The sequence below is a fragment of the Chironomus tepperi genome, unplaced genomic scaffold (assembly GCF_022539635.2).
Source record: "Chironomus tepperi strain 1889 unplaced genomic scaffold, CSIRO-AGI_Ctep_v1 contig_67, whole genome shotgun sequence".
Taxonomy (NCBI): Eukaryota; Metazoa; Arthropoda; class Insecta; order Diptera; family Chironomidae; genus Chironomus; species Chironomus tepperi.
In genome coordinates, this window is record NW_027226189.1 from 1,990,074 (window position 1) to 2,003,579 (window position 13,506).

Below are 13,506 nucleotides of genomic sequence, written 5' to 3' on the forward strand. Positions count from 1 at the left end.
GCCAATTTTGAGTTTACGAGATAGTTCAACGGCTAAAATTTATTTAAATAACTAAACTTGTCCACTGATTTAAATTATTTCATCTGAATTTTTTTAAAGCTTCTGTCGAACTAAACCTATCCTATCCATTCTGAAAAAAGAAGGAATAAAAGTTGAAATTTGTATTTGATAAAATTTAATCAGGATAAATATTTATAGGAATCGTAACATAATGATTAAATTTAATAGCAAGCGAGACGTTGATCGACATGTTTCACAAATGTCCCAGAAATTAAATGAGAATGAGGTATGGATATTGTAATTTTAATTAGCGTGCTTTTCTCGGCTTTTTTAAAAAAATTATTATTAGTTATATTTTTTTATTAAAAAATGTAATATAAGCCAATAAGTTGTTGAATTTATTGTAAAATTGTTTATATTAGTAGCACTATATAAAATAATAATTTGTAGCAATTAATCAGGAATATTTCTTTGTTCACTGAAATACTTAAAACTTTTCTTCATCCTTAATGATATTGGGCGAACAGTCCAACATTTTAGCTGAAAAGCTAATTTACTTATGAAAAATGAAAATCAATTCTATACTATAGTAATCGAAAAAATAAAAAATATGATACATTGTTTAATATTTAACAGTCGAGAAAAGTTAGGTTATTGGCGGTAAATTCAAAAATAATCTAATTTTGATTTACTTTTTATTAGAGATCTAGTCGAGGATTTGCTATAGCTAAAAGTTACGCAAAAGTGAATGAATATGAACTTGCAAAAGATTGGCTTCAAAGATATTTGGAAATTAAACCAGATGATGCTGCTGCTTACAAGTTTATGGGTGAAGTTTACGAAAAACTTCAAAAACCGGAACAGGCTATAACAAATTTTCAACAATCGTACAGTTTGAATTCTAAGCAAAGTGACATCATTAAGAGTGGTAAAAACTTCTTTCTTAATAATTTAACATGTTTCTTGCATAATTTTTACTAAAAATAAGTATCGTTGCAGTATGTCGACTATTTCTACTTAATGATGGATGGTCAACAAGCCCAGCAAAGGCCAAATATTGGTGTGAACTTGCTGAGACCGAAAACATTCGTGATGATAATGTATTTACTTTACGTCTAAAAATGTCTAATAAAGATAAGACGCAAGATAATAAACCGGCGGAAGATATGATTCTTCGAGAAATAACAGCTCGTCCTCATGATGTTGGTTTGAGAATCAGATTGGTGAAATTTTTATTGGAAGAGAAGCGCTTTAAGGATGCTTTAAAATATTGTTTTGATTTAGAAATGAAATTCATGGAAACGTTTATCTCATCAATTGAATGGTACAACACAATTTCTAATGTTTTAAATTATTCAGATGATACATGGAATTATTGGTGTCTCTTACTGATATCTTTGGAAAAGCAAATTTTTTTGAATCTTAAAAAGGATACAAATTTACAAGCAATTAAGCAAACTAACATAAAAGAAGTTACAAATTTACTTTTCGAATTTGATCAAGCTATTAGAAAAGCGTCTGATATATTGCTTCAAATCGGTCCTGTAAAAGAGTTTGGTGAAGAATTAATTAATCACTTTTGTGGACAACTTGCACTTCATATAGCTTCATTATTATTCCAAAAGCAAAAAATTGCAAATAATGATCAATGGCGAGAGACAACAAAAAAGTGCTTACCTTTCTTGTTGTTTGCTTTTCAATCTTCAACAGTTAATACCGAAGCCTCTTGGCTTAAGAATATGAATGAAACCATACGAAATTTATTTAATCATCTTAAAAAGGAAGGAGCATTTAGGTGCACACAATCAGCTCGCACCATATTGTCCTGTAAAACAAATCGAAGTGATGACGTCATACAAACAACAAATCAAAAATACTGGTTTACAATTGATGATATTTTCAATCAAGTTCGAGAAACATGTGCTGATTTGAACTGGAGAAAAATTATCTTCCGCTCACTATTCGCAAACACTGATCATCAAATGAAAATTTCTTCATCATATTACGTGCAAAGTTCATACTTTCAAGAGCCAAACTACGAAATGATATCGTTCAATGATATTGAGAATTATGAAAACATTGCACAACATCTTTATCCCTCATGTTTAGATCACCAAGTTTACCTGGGATTAGGACGTACCGATTTACATACATTTAAAGTTCATACATTTAGTGGCTTAAATTTATCAGCATCCAATCTAATTAATTGTAATCCTGAAACTATTAATCTTATCGATATTGATTCATTTCTTTATTGTGCTATTATACAAGCAAAGCGTAAACTAGAAGCTGAAAAAAAATCTTTCGAAACATTTAACAATCGATTAAATGAAAAACCATTAATTTTACCTGCATCTAATATTGTTGATGGTTTATGCACCGAAGAACAAAATTATTGGTGGCTATGTGCATATAAAATGTATAAAAACATAAATTTCGATAACTTGGCTCAATTGAAAGCTACCTTACAATTTGGAATTGAAGCTGTTCGAGGCATCGATTCTCCAAAAATAGATTTAATAATTTTATTAAAACTTGGAGACATTTTATTGTCACGATCATGTTGTTGTAAACCAGATGAAAAGAGACATCTTGAAATACGAGTGGAATATATTTATAAGTTTGCAATGAAAATGATGAAAAATCATGAAGGAATGGATAACACGAGAAGACTTTTTAAATTTATTACAAATAATTATGATGTTTATCAGGAACTCGAACAGTTGACTGGAGCGGCTATTGGTTATCTGTCAGGAGTATATTTCAGACGCGATGAATACAAGGAATTTATTGACGAGCTAACAGGAATTCAAAATATTTGGGCTCATTTCTTTCGTTCTGAAGCTTATAGAAAATTGGATGAATTGGGGAAATCACCGAGAAAAGCAAAGAAATTTTATATCGAGAAGGCACGTGAAAGTTTGATAGAAACATTATCATTACTGGATAAAAATGAAAATATCTACAAAGACAATCCGTTAAGAATGCGAGTGGAGAAGGATTTGAAAAAACTTCAATACGACTTATCTACTTCATTTAGTAACAACGAAGAGTTAGATTTTCAAAATACATCACAAAATGGATATGCTGATGATGAAATTTTTCACAATGCTTCGTCAAGTTCTTTTCGAGGAAGACGTGATTTTTCAACATATACAACGGCGACATATAATGAGAAATTGGCGGAAATCGAAAGTCTAACAAGGAAATTAAATGATATAATGATTTCTGTAAAAGACGATATATTAAGTGTTCGAAATGATATAACAAGCTTGAAAGATGACGTTTTAAACATTCGTGGCGATATTACTGATTTAAATGTCAATAAGGATGCAACAACTTCAAAAGCATTGAATGATATTTATAAATCTTTAGAAGACATGCCTTGGAATATAACGTATATGATGAATATGGTCCCCAATCAAACTGGACCTGTTTTATCTTCTGCGACACGTTTTCCTGGAGCAACTCAATTTAATCAGATGTACAATACAGCTTATCCTATATATCCAATGCAATATCCTGTTGCTCCATCATCGCGACCACCGTTTACACAAATTTCTTCTCAAATAAATTACGCTGCTGACTCAATAAGCTTTAATCCTTCAATTCCCTCTCAACAGCAGTCTCAGCTCTCAAATGCTGGACCAAAATCAATGCTTCTCGAAGCTCTCAATACTCCAAATGTATTGAATACATGGAATAACACTTACAATTCATCTACACCTACAATTCCTTTAAATCTTCAATTGTCAAACAATTTTATCGGCTCTTCGAATCTATCAACATCATCATCGGTTCCGGTAAACAAAGAATCACTTCCCATTAATGTTGTTATAACAAGTTCTGATCCTTTACCAACCCCAAATACAATCGTTTCGCAACCTACATTAAGTGTCACAATTCCTCCTCAACATATCAAACATTCACAAAATGACGTTCCTATTCAACAAATAAAAACGACAAATTCTAATTTAAATTACGAAAATGTATCTCCATCTAAACAAAATGATAGCGAATTGTACGAGGAACCTTCTGATTATGATCCACGTCCAGATTTTAAGCCAATCATTCCATTGCCTGACGAAGTTGAAATTAAAACTGGGGAAGAAAACGAAGAAGTGTTGTTTGAAGAACGAGCAAAATTATTTCGATTTGTCGATAAGGAGTGGAAAGAGCGTGGCCTAGGAAACATTAAAATTCTCAAGAATAAGAGTAACAATAAATGCCGTATAGTTATGAGAAGAGAACAAATTCATAAATTGTGTGCAAATCATGCAATCACTTCTGAAATGGAACTTAAGACAACACAGAATGAAACCAATTTAATATGGGGTGCTAATGATTATACTGAAGAGGAAATGAAACTTGAGAAATTTCTTGTTCGTTTCAAATATGTCGAACAAGCAAAGAAATTTAGTGATATTTTTGAGCTTGCAAGAAAGCTTGCCAATTCTGAAGATTCGTCAAAGGTAAAACTAATGCTTGTTTATATTTTAGCGCATTTTTGGAACTTGTTTTCAAAAAGGTAGCTGAATAAGACACTTTTTTCATTCGATTGGAACAAGAGTCTCGAAAACTAGACATCGTAGAGAGCTCTGGTTTGTTTCAATAGCTTAGTTTTTTATCGAGTTATTGGGTTATCGGTCATTTAGAAGTTTCAAGGAAAACTGATATCAATCAATCAATTACGGATCGCTGGGTCAAAAATGCGCTTAAGTCCCTCGATAAATAATACGAGGAAAAGAAAAAATTACAAAAGTCCTCGTTGTATTGATCGAGGGACTTAAGCGCATTTTTGTCCCAGCGATCAGTAATTGGTTAATAATTTACTTCCAAACCTAAAAAAAAAAACAAGATCCAGTTCACTTCCAGACTTAAAAAACATAATCCAATTCAGGTCACTTCTAGACCTAAAATTCAAGATCCAGTAAGGTCTAAGTCACTTATGCCCGCTATGCAAAAATAAGATCGATAAGATTCGTTAAAGAAAGAATTTAAAAAAATAATTTTCAAATATTAAGAATATTATGAAATAACGGTTTTCTGAAATTCAAACTTTTTAACGGATTTGAAAATTTCAAAACTATCCCCCAAAAGTTTGTTTACATTTTTTACTGAAAAATCCATTAATTATCGTATTTAGAGATTGTATTAAGATTCCGAGCTCCCTACGATGTCTAGTTAAAAAGTTTTTCTTCGCCCGAACAATGTGTCTTATTAAGCTACCTTTTTGAAAACAAGTTTCAAAAATGCGCAAAAAATTACATTCTTAATTGTGCTTACATTTGTTGTCTTTTTCTTTATCTTTAATTAGGAGGTATCATCAAATGAAAAATCAATTGCTAAACAAGATATTTCAAAACAAACACCAAACATAACTTTTGCATTTGGAGGGCAAACAGGAAATTTAACAAAAACAGAAGATAATCCAAAAGAAGATACAGTATTATCTGATAAAAATAAATCAGTTCAACCAAGTCCATTTGCTAATTTTAGCTTTGGAGGCTCAACAAATAAATCATTCACGGAATTATTTAGTAACTTAAATGCATCAAAACAGGAAATGATTTCAACACCAGAAGGAAAAAATGCAACATCTGAATTGAACAAATCCTTACAAAATGATGATGAACATGATAATTTTGAACCAACTGCTCACTTTGAACCGGTTATTCCTCTACCAGAATTAATTGAAAATAAGACAGGCGAAGAAGATGAAAGAGTTTTATTTTACAATCGTGCGAAGCTGTTAAGATTTGATTCTAACAATAAAGAATGGAAGGAAAGAGGAATTGGAGAAATGAAAGTACTTGTTAAGAAGGACGATCCGAGTAAAGGAAGACTGTTGATGAGACGAGAACAAGTATTTAAATTGTGTTGTAATATGCCAATTACCAATGAAATGAAGTTTTCCAAAATGAACAGTAACGCACTTTCATTTGCTGGGCAAGATTTCAGTGATGGAGAAATGAAGGCTGAGAAACTGGCAATTAAATTTAAAACACCTGAATTGATTAAATCTTTCCAAATTGCTGTTTCAAATGTTCAGGAAAAAATCAACGAAAAAAAGCATACCAAAAATGATGACGTCATTGTTCTAAAAAAAGATGAAATTAAAGGCTTTGGAGATTTGTTTAAACCAAAAATCGGTTCATGGACTTGTGAAGCATGCTATATTTCGAATAAGCCTGAAACGTTATACTGTGTGGCCTGTGAAACTCCAAAAGACAGTACAATTCCCAAAAAAGAACCCAAATCTCTGTTGATATCTTCAAATGAAAATTCCAAATTTTGCTTTGGGATGCCAAATCAATCAGGATTCTCATTTGGAATGCCAGTAGTGTCAACAGTATCAACATCATCTACAATATCAAATTCAACTGAAAATCTAATGACAACTGGATTTGTGTTTGGGACAAATTCAAATAATTCTACCAGCACATCAATATCTAATAACATTACATCTAAAGCTAAAGCTAATTCTGATTCTGAATTTAAATTTGATACATCTAAACCGTTTTCATTTGGAAATTTACCTTCAGAAAATGCCTCACAATCAATTCAGAAAGTTCAATTCAGTACCAATCCATCTGTAAAGGAAATTGGTAAAAACGATGCAGGCTTTAATTTTATTTTTAAAAAGAAATCGCCAGCAAAAGAAAAATCCCCTGGAAAGTCAAGAAATAATAGTGTGAATAGTGAAGGACACGACGAAGCTGGTGATGATAATGAATATCACGAAGAGGAAGAGAATCAAACTTATTTTACTCCTGTAATTCCGTTACCTGATAAGATTGAAATTAAAACTGGAGAAGAGAATGAGAAGGTTTTTATATTCCAGTACATTTATTTCTAATGTCTAAAATGAATTTCTTGTTTTAGGTTCTTTACTCACATCGAGCAAAGTTATTCCGATTTATTGATAAAGAATGGAAGGAACGTGGCCTTGGAGATGTAAAAATTCTTCAACATAATGAAACAGGAAAACTAAGGTAAATAATTTAATTATATTTTTTACAATAACACTCAGTTCCTAAAATATCTTTTAATTATTTAACTATGCTGAATGGTTTTCGTATATCAAGACTATAAAATCGCAAAAGCGGACGATAGTAAAAACCTAAGCTAACATATTGAATCCGTATCCATTTAAATATGACCCGACAATTTTTTCATGGATATTGTTATTCTATGTGAGATTTGAAATTTTTAAGAATTTTAAAAGACTTTGCTTATAAATTCAAATATTTTATTCAATTAAAGGAACATCACAAAGGTCGATTAAATCGATTTACACAGAGCTCTAATTCCAAACTACTCGAATTTTGTATGGAAACGTTCTCTATTTTTTTTTGTTCAAATTGTTAAAAATTTGCAATTATCTGTGTTTCAAAATCAATGAGTAAAATGGCTTGGTACGAAATGATTTTTCCTGCCATGTTGTTTTACTCTTGTATGTTTGTTGTTTTCAATTAATATTTCTATTATTAATTAATTTAAAATTTCTTAAATTTTCTTTTTTTAATTTATAGAATGGTCATGCGACGAGAACAAGTTCACAAAATCTGCCTTAACATTTTCCTAACAGCAGAAGTAGAATTCAAACGTAAAGACGATCAGTCTTGGACTTTTGGGGCTAATGATTTTTCGGAAGGCGAATATGAACTTACATCTTTTGCAATAAGATTTAAATCTAAAGATATTTGCGATGCATTTAAGAAGGCAATTGATGATGCATTAACAAAGAAGCTTTCTGTATCAAATGATAATTCTGAAATTATAAAAAAATTAATGCTACCTGAAGATTTCTTTAGTTATGAAAATGGAGAAAATTGTTCCGGCTGTTTGGGCTGTAAATCTGATGATTATATTTATAATGCTGGAAAATCAGACATTCACGAAAAGTTAGGTAATGATGTTTCATTGCCACTTTTCTCTCCATCAATTATTACTAGAAGTAAATCAAGAGGAGCAAGTCAAGAAAAAAAGGTGTCATTTAAGATTGCAGAAATAAAAGAAAATGATAAAATAATTCAATTATTTGCCAAAGATCAAAATGATGGTGAAAAATCGAATACTAATGAAAAGAAAAAATCTGAGCAAACAGGAAATATATTTAGGAAGTTTAATAATCAGACTCAAAATATTCATGGAGATGATAAAAATATATTTGGTACTGCTGGGACTTCAGTTTTTTCATCATCCCTGAATACTGGAACGACAAAAGGTCTGGACAGCACAAACAATGAACAGATTTGCATTTTTGGAAGTAAAACTAATTTTGGAAATGCAAACAATGGATCCAGCATTTTCAGTAGTGGAAATAAAGAGAACAATGATAAATTAAGTTTTGCAAATACACCACTATTTGGAGCAAATATTTTTGGATCAATCAATAATTCAACAGCACATTCTGGAAACAAGGGCGGACTCACAAATATTTTTGGTACCTCCAATTCAACTTTTAGTTTTGCTGATGCTGCTAAAGAGCTCGAAGATAAATCAAAAAAATCATTTAATGAGCCGGATTTTCTTAAGAATATAAATAATAAAATAAGCGGTTTTGCTGAACTTGCTGCATCATCAAGTACTGCAAACACAGTATTTAATGTACAGAAAAATAACGGAACAGGTCAATTTTTCGGATTAACTGTAAAAGATGATTTCTTCAGTAAAAATTTAAATAAACAAAACACATCTACAGAAGAACCAAGTCACAATGACGATGAAAACGTTCAAGATGACAATTATGATCCACACTATGATCCAATTATAAGCTTGCCGGATGAAGTAAAAGTATGTACTGGAGAAGAAGATGAAGAAAAATTGTTCGGTGAACGTGCTAAATTATTCCGATATGACATGAACACTAAAGAATGGAAGGAGCGAGGTAAAACATGATTAAGCATACTTTTCTGTAAACCGAAAACCTTAATATCGGGTTTTTGCTTGAAACCTTATTGAAGCATTAGCTTCATGGCATTGAATTACATAATTTTGCTTTCAAAAATCTAAAAATTTTCCCCTTGACAAAAATTAGTATTTTTTTCCTGTCTTACGTATCAACATTACGTTTTTTTAAGTCACTTCAATTTTCACGTAGACTAAAAAATTGTTTTTACCGTATTTTTTTGCTATTTTCAAAAAGTTAGCTAATACTCCTTTTTGTTTGTACAGTTTGACTGTAGCTCAGTTTCATTAAGTTATTGCCCTGCCAGGTATTTAAAAGTTTAGAAGTAATGTTTAAATTTTATTATTAATAGAATTATTAATTTTTGTAAACAAACAAAATTACAAAAGTCCTCGTATTATTGATCGAGGGACTTAACCGCATTTTTGTCCTAGCGATCAGTAGTTGATTAATAATTCAGTTTACTGCCTTATAAAACGAGATCCATTACGATCTAGGTTACTTCCAGGCCCACAAAACAAGATCCAGTAGGATCCAGATCACTTCCCGACCAAAAAACAAGATCCAGTAATGTATAAGCAATAATTCACACTAAAGTTACTCATGTTAATGCTTTAACTAGTTCATTAGGCCAAAAACTAATTAAGTTATTTCGATTCTTCGGTCAATAACTCGATCACCAAAATCGGAATTTTCAGTTTTTCTTCCGAAGAATCGAAAATTAGACGAAACTGTAAACACTACAGTTAAAAGACAGATATCAAATGATAAAGCACACTAAAATCTATCACTTTATCCTCTTAGTTTCTGTCATTAGTTCGTGTAATGTGAAATAACTACTAGTTCAGTCAAAAAATTAGGAAGAATTTTTGTGGAAACATTTTTAGCGCATTTTTGAAAATTTTTTCAAAAAGGTAGCTAATAAATCACTTTGTTCGTTCGGTCGTTCGGGCGTTCGGCTGACGCTAAAAACTTTTTAACTAGACATCGTAGAGAGCTCGGAATGGTTTTAAAAGATCAGTTCCATAAAGTTATTGCGGCGCCGGCCATTTAAAACTTCCAAATCAATGCATAAATACTATAATTAACAATTTTTCGTTTTCATATACAACAACAACAAAAACAACAATTCGTTTTTCATTGTTTTACAGTTTTTGCTAATGTTTGTCGATGTTTTTACAGTGTTTACTGAACAATGTTTGAATTTTTTTTTTACCGTTATAAGGTTTGAATTATGAAAATCCGTTAAATGATGAAGTTCTTAATTTTTTGGAAGTTTTATATGGATCTTGTTTTTAAGATCTGGAAGTGACCTGGATCTTACTGGATCTTGGTTTTTCGGTCAGGAAGTGACCTGGATCCTACTGGATCTTGGTTTTTAGGTCTGGAAGTGACCTGGATCTTACTGGATCTTGTGTTTTAGGTCTGGAAATGACTTGTTAATCATTTACTGATCGCTGGGACAAAAATGCGCTTAAGTCCCTCGATCAATAGCACGAGGACTTTTGTAATTTTTTAGGACTAAAATTCAAATAACATTGGATTGTAAAGGCTCTTTTTCAAAAATTCAACTCATCCAAAGAAATTCCCTTAAACAAAGTAGCTAATGGTTAATTTCGTTCTAATATTAATTATAATATTTCAATCTGTCTTTATTTTGTATTGTTAGTCTATAATTCATGCAAAACCATAAAATCTATGGGGTCTAGGATTTTGTAACAGCCTAAACCAAAAAATTTTTTTTCATGGATATTTTGTAACGAGGGGGGAAAGGGGGTCTAGAAATTCGTTTTTTTGCGTAACGTAATAAGTGAACGATGTCTACGATGTCTAGATAAAAAAAAAATCATCGTCAGTCGAACAGCCGAACAAAATGATTAATTAGCTACATTTTGAAAACAAGTTTTAAAAATGTTTGGCTGTTAGCCTACTTGAACGAATTTTGAATTTGCCAAATTCGTTAAAAGCTTTGAATTCTAAAAAACCTTTGATGAAACTTTAATAATTTATAGATAGTTCGGGTTGAAACAGCTCGAAAACAACGAGTACTTTTGCATTTTTTTTTATGTTAAGGTTTTAACAGAACTTAAAGTATGCGTTTTTACTAAAGTTCGAAGCCAAATTGAGTTTGCCATAGTTAGCTGAGTACCAATAGAAATTTTTATGAAATGCTATGTTTCACAAATTTCAGAAGAAAATCTTTGATTATTTTAATTGGATTTTAGCTAATCGGAGCAAATTCAAGTCGACTTCGGCCTTTGGTTTTCCTTTAATCTAAAAGAAAACTAAATAAATAAAATCCTTCGAACTTTTCTTAATACTTGTATAGGAGTTGGTGAGATGAAGATATTACATCACTCAGAAAATAAAACATATAGAATGATATTGAGGCGTGAACAAATTTTTAAGCTTGTTCTTAATCAACTTGTAACATCCGAATTACACATTTCTTCAATGGAAAACTCTTCTAAAGCTTTTTGCTGGGTTGGAATGAATTATGCGGAATCAATTGATGGAGAAGTAGAACAATTAGCTGTACGATTCAAAAATGAAGAACTTGCAAGCAACTTCAAAAAGATTATTGAAAAATGCCAAGGAAATATGTAATAATTGATAAGTTTAACTGATATTTAGTACAGTAAATTAAAAACATAAAAAAAAATAGTTTCGTATTTCAAAATTTATTGTTTTATAAAAAAAGTGTTAAAATACATTTTCCTTTAATTACATTCATCAATAAATAAAAAAATATTAACATAACATAAAAAGTCTTCGGTCAATAACTCGATCGCCGAAAACGGAATTTGCATTTTTTTGCATTCGAAGAATCGAAAAATAGACAAAACTAGAGATGTTCCAGTTTAATGACTGGTACCAAATTATAAAACATTCTAAAATCTATCATTTTATACTATTATTTCTTGTCATGATTAATTAATTAAAGAGATATTTCGATTCTTCGAAAATAAATTTTGGTGATCGAGTTATTTTTGAGCTTTTTCTTCCTGAAAATTTAAAAATGCTTTCGATGTTAAATTACTGCTAATTTAGTGAAATTTAATGTTAAAAGACTGTTTAATAAATTAACTTTACTTAAATATTTTAATTAACTATCAAAATATAAAATTAGGATGAATTTTTATGAAAACAATTTTTAGTTCTAAAATTCAAATAACCTTGGGATTGGTTAAGCTCTTTTTCAAAAATTCAACTCATCCAAAGAATTGCCCATCTGTGGAATCACCCTATTACACAATGTACTAAAGTTTAGTACAAAAAGTAAGAGTAAACAACAAATAAAAATTAATAATATAAGTTTAATGCAATTAAATTGCTAATTGAATAAATTGGGATGTTCTTTGTTGCTGCCTTTGCGATTTCATCACGATATTGTGTGTCTTTGTTAATCCGGAGCTTGAAGCAGGCACTTTAATCTAGTTTTGAAAATTTTGTTCGAAAATTCACTTTTTTTGTGTATTATTTATCACAAAGTTCGATAATCAATCGAAAATACAACAAAGACTGCATCCTTCCTCAAAATATCAAATCAGTGTCTAACTATAGAAAATTGATTTCAAAGTATCGTATTTGTTGTTTGCAATTTTCTAAAATTAAGCAGTTTATCTTTAACAAATTTAAAGTTGCTATTTACTATTTATTATTGAAATGCTTTGAAAAATATCTTTAAGTTAATAAAAGTTCGATTAAAAATGTCGCAATTTTAAAATTTTTAATCTTAAATAAGTTAAAAACCTGATTACGAGATATAGATGATTCGATTGATCGAGTACAGATATGTATTAATGCTTTAGAGATAAAAAAAATAAACATTAACTTTTCAGACCTTAAGGTCCATAGCTCCGCGTTTATTTGTTAGTTAAGTAACATGAATTAAAGTTAACTTAAAGCATTTAAACGTGCTTAAAATACCATAATTGTTAATGTTTTTGATTTCGTTCAGTGTATTGGCAATTGATAATATGATATGACATCAAAATAAACAAGGTAGACAGAAAGACAAGAAAGCAAGTTAAGGAAAACTATGAATATTATCTATTTCCAGATTTATTCGTATGCTGAATCTACAATGATTTCAAACTTTAGCAACTCATCCTTGTTAAGTACTAACTATTTGTGAATACTTCAGAGTAAGTTTACATAACCAAAATATTCCATACAAATTCCGTTGACATTGATGGAAGATCTATGTACTATCCTAAAATAGTACATATCTGTATCACTAATGTATAACATAAATAGATCGTACATATATAGTCCAAATCTATTACACACATGTACTATTGATTTTTTTTTTTTTGTCCAGTCAGACAATTAAGAACAATTTTTCCCACTTTCAGTTATTTGTTTACATAAAAATATGAAAAATGTGTTGAGAAAAAATTACAAAAGTCCTCGTGTTATTGATCGAGGGACTTAAGCGCATTTTTGTCCCAGCGATCAGTAATTGATTAAAAATTAACTTCCAGACCTACAAAACAAGATCCAGTAGGATTAAGGTCAATTCCAAACCCACAAAACAAGATCCAGTAGGATTCAGGTCACTTCCAGATCCACAAAACAAGATCCAGTAG

At 30.4% G+C, this 13,506-nt stretch overlaps 1 protein-coding gene across 1 annotated transcript; it reads left to right on the top strand.

Annotated features, from left to right (window-relative positions):
- Positions 1-91: 91 nt before the first annotated feature.
- On the top strand, positions 92-12,932 carry Nup358 (Nucleoporin 358kD). Its single transcript, XM_070653198.1, has 7 exons — positions 92-286; positions 703-928; positions 1,000-4,472; positions 5,318-6,829; positions 6,886-6,995; positions 7,536-8,893; positions 11,244-12,932. The coding sequence occupies exons 1-7, from the start codon at positions 212-214 to the stop codon at positions 11,519-11,521; spliced, it is 7,032 nt and encodes a 2,343-aa protein (XP_070509299.1). The 5' UTR covers positions 92-211; the 3' UTR covers positions 11,522-12,932.
- The last annotated feature ends 574 nt before the right edge of the window (positions 12,933-13,506 follow it).

Coding starts and splice junctions, on each gene's coding strand:
- Nup358 (XM_070653198.1), top strand. CDS start 212: ATGATTAAATTTAATAGCAAGCGAGACGTTGATCGACATGTTTCACAA. Junction 4,473..5,317: donor ATTCTGAAGATTCGTCAAAG/GTAAAACTAATG, acceptor ATCTTTAATTAG/GAGGTATCATCAAATGAAAA. Junction 6,996..7,535: donor AATGAAACAGGAAAACTAAG/GTAAATAATTTA, acceptor TTTAATTTATAG/AATGGTCATGCGACGAGAAC.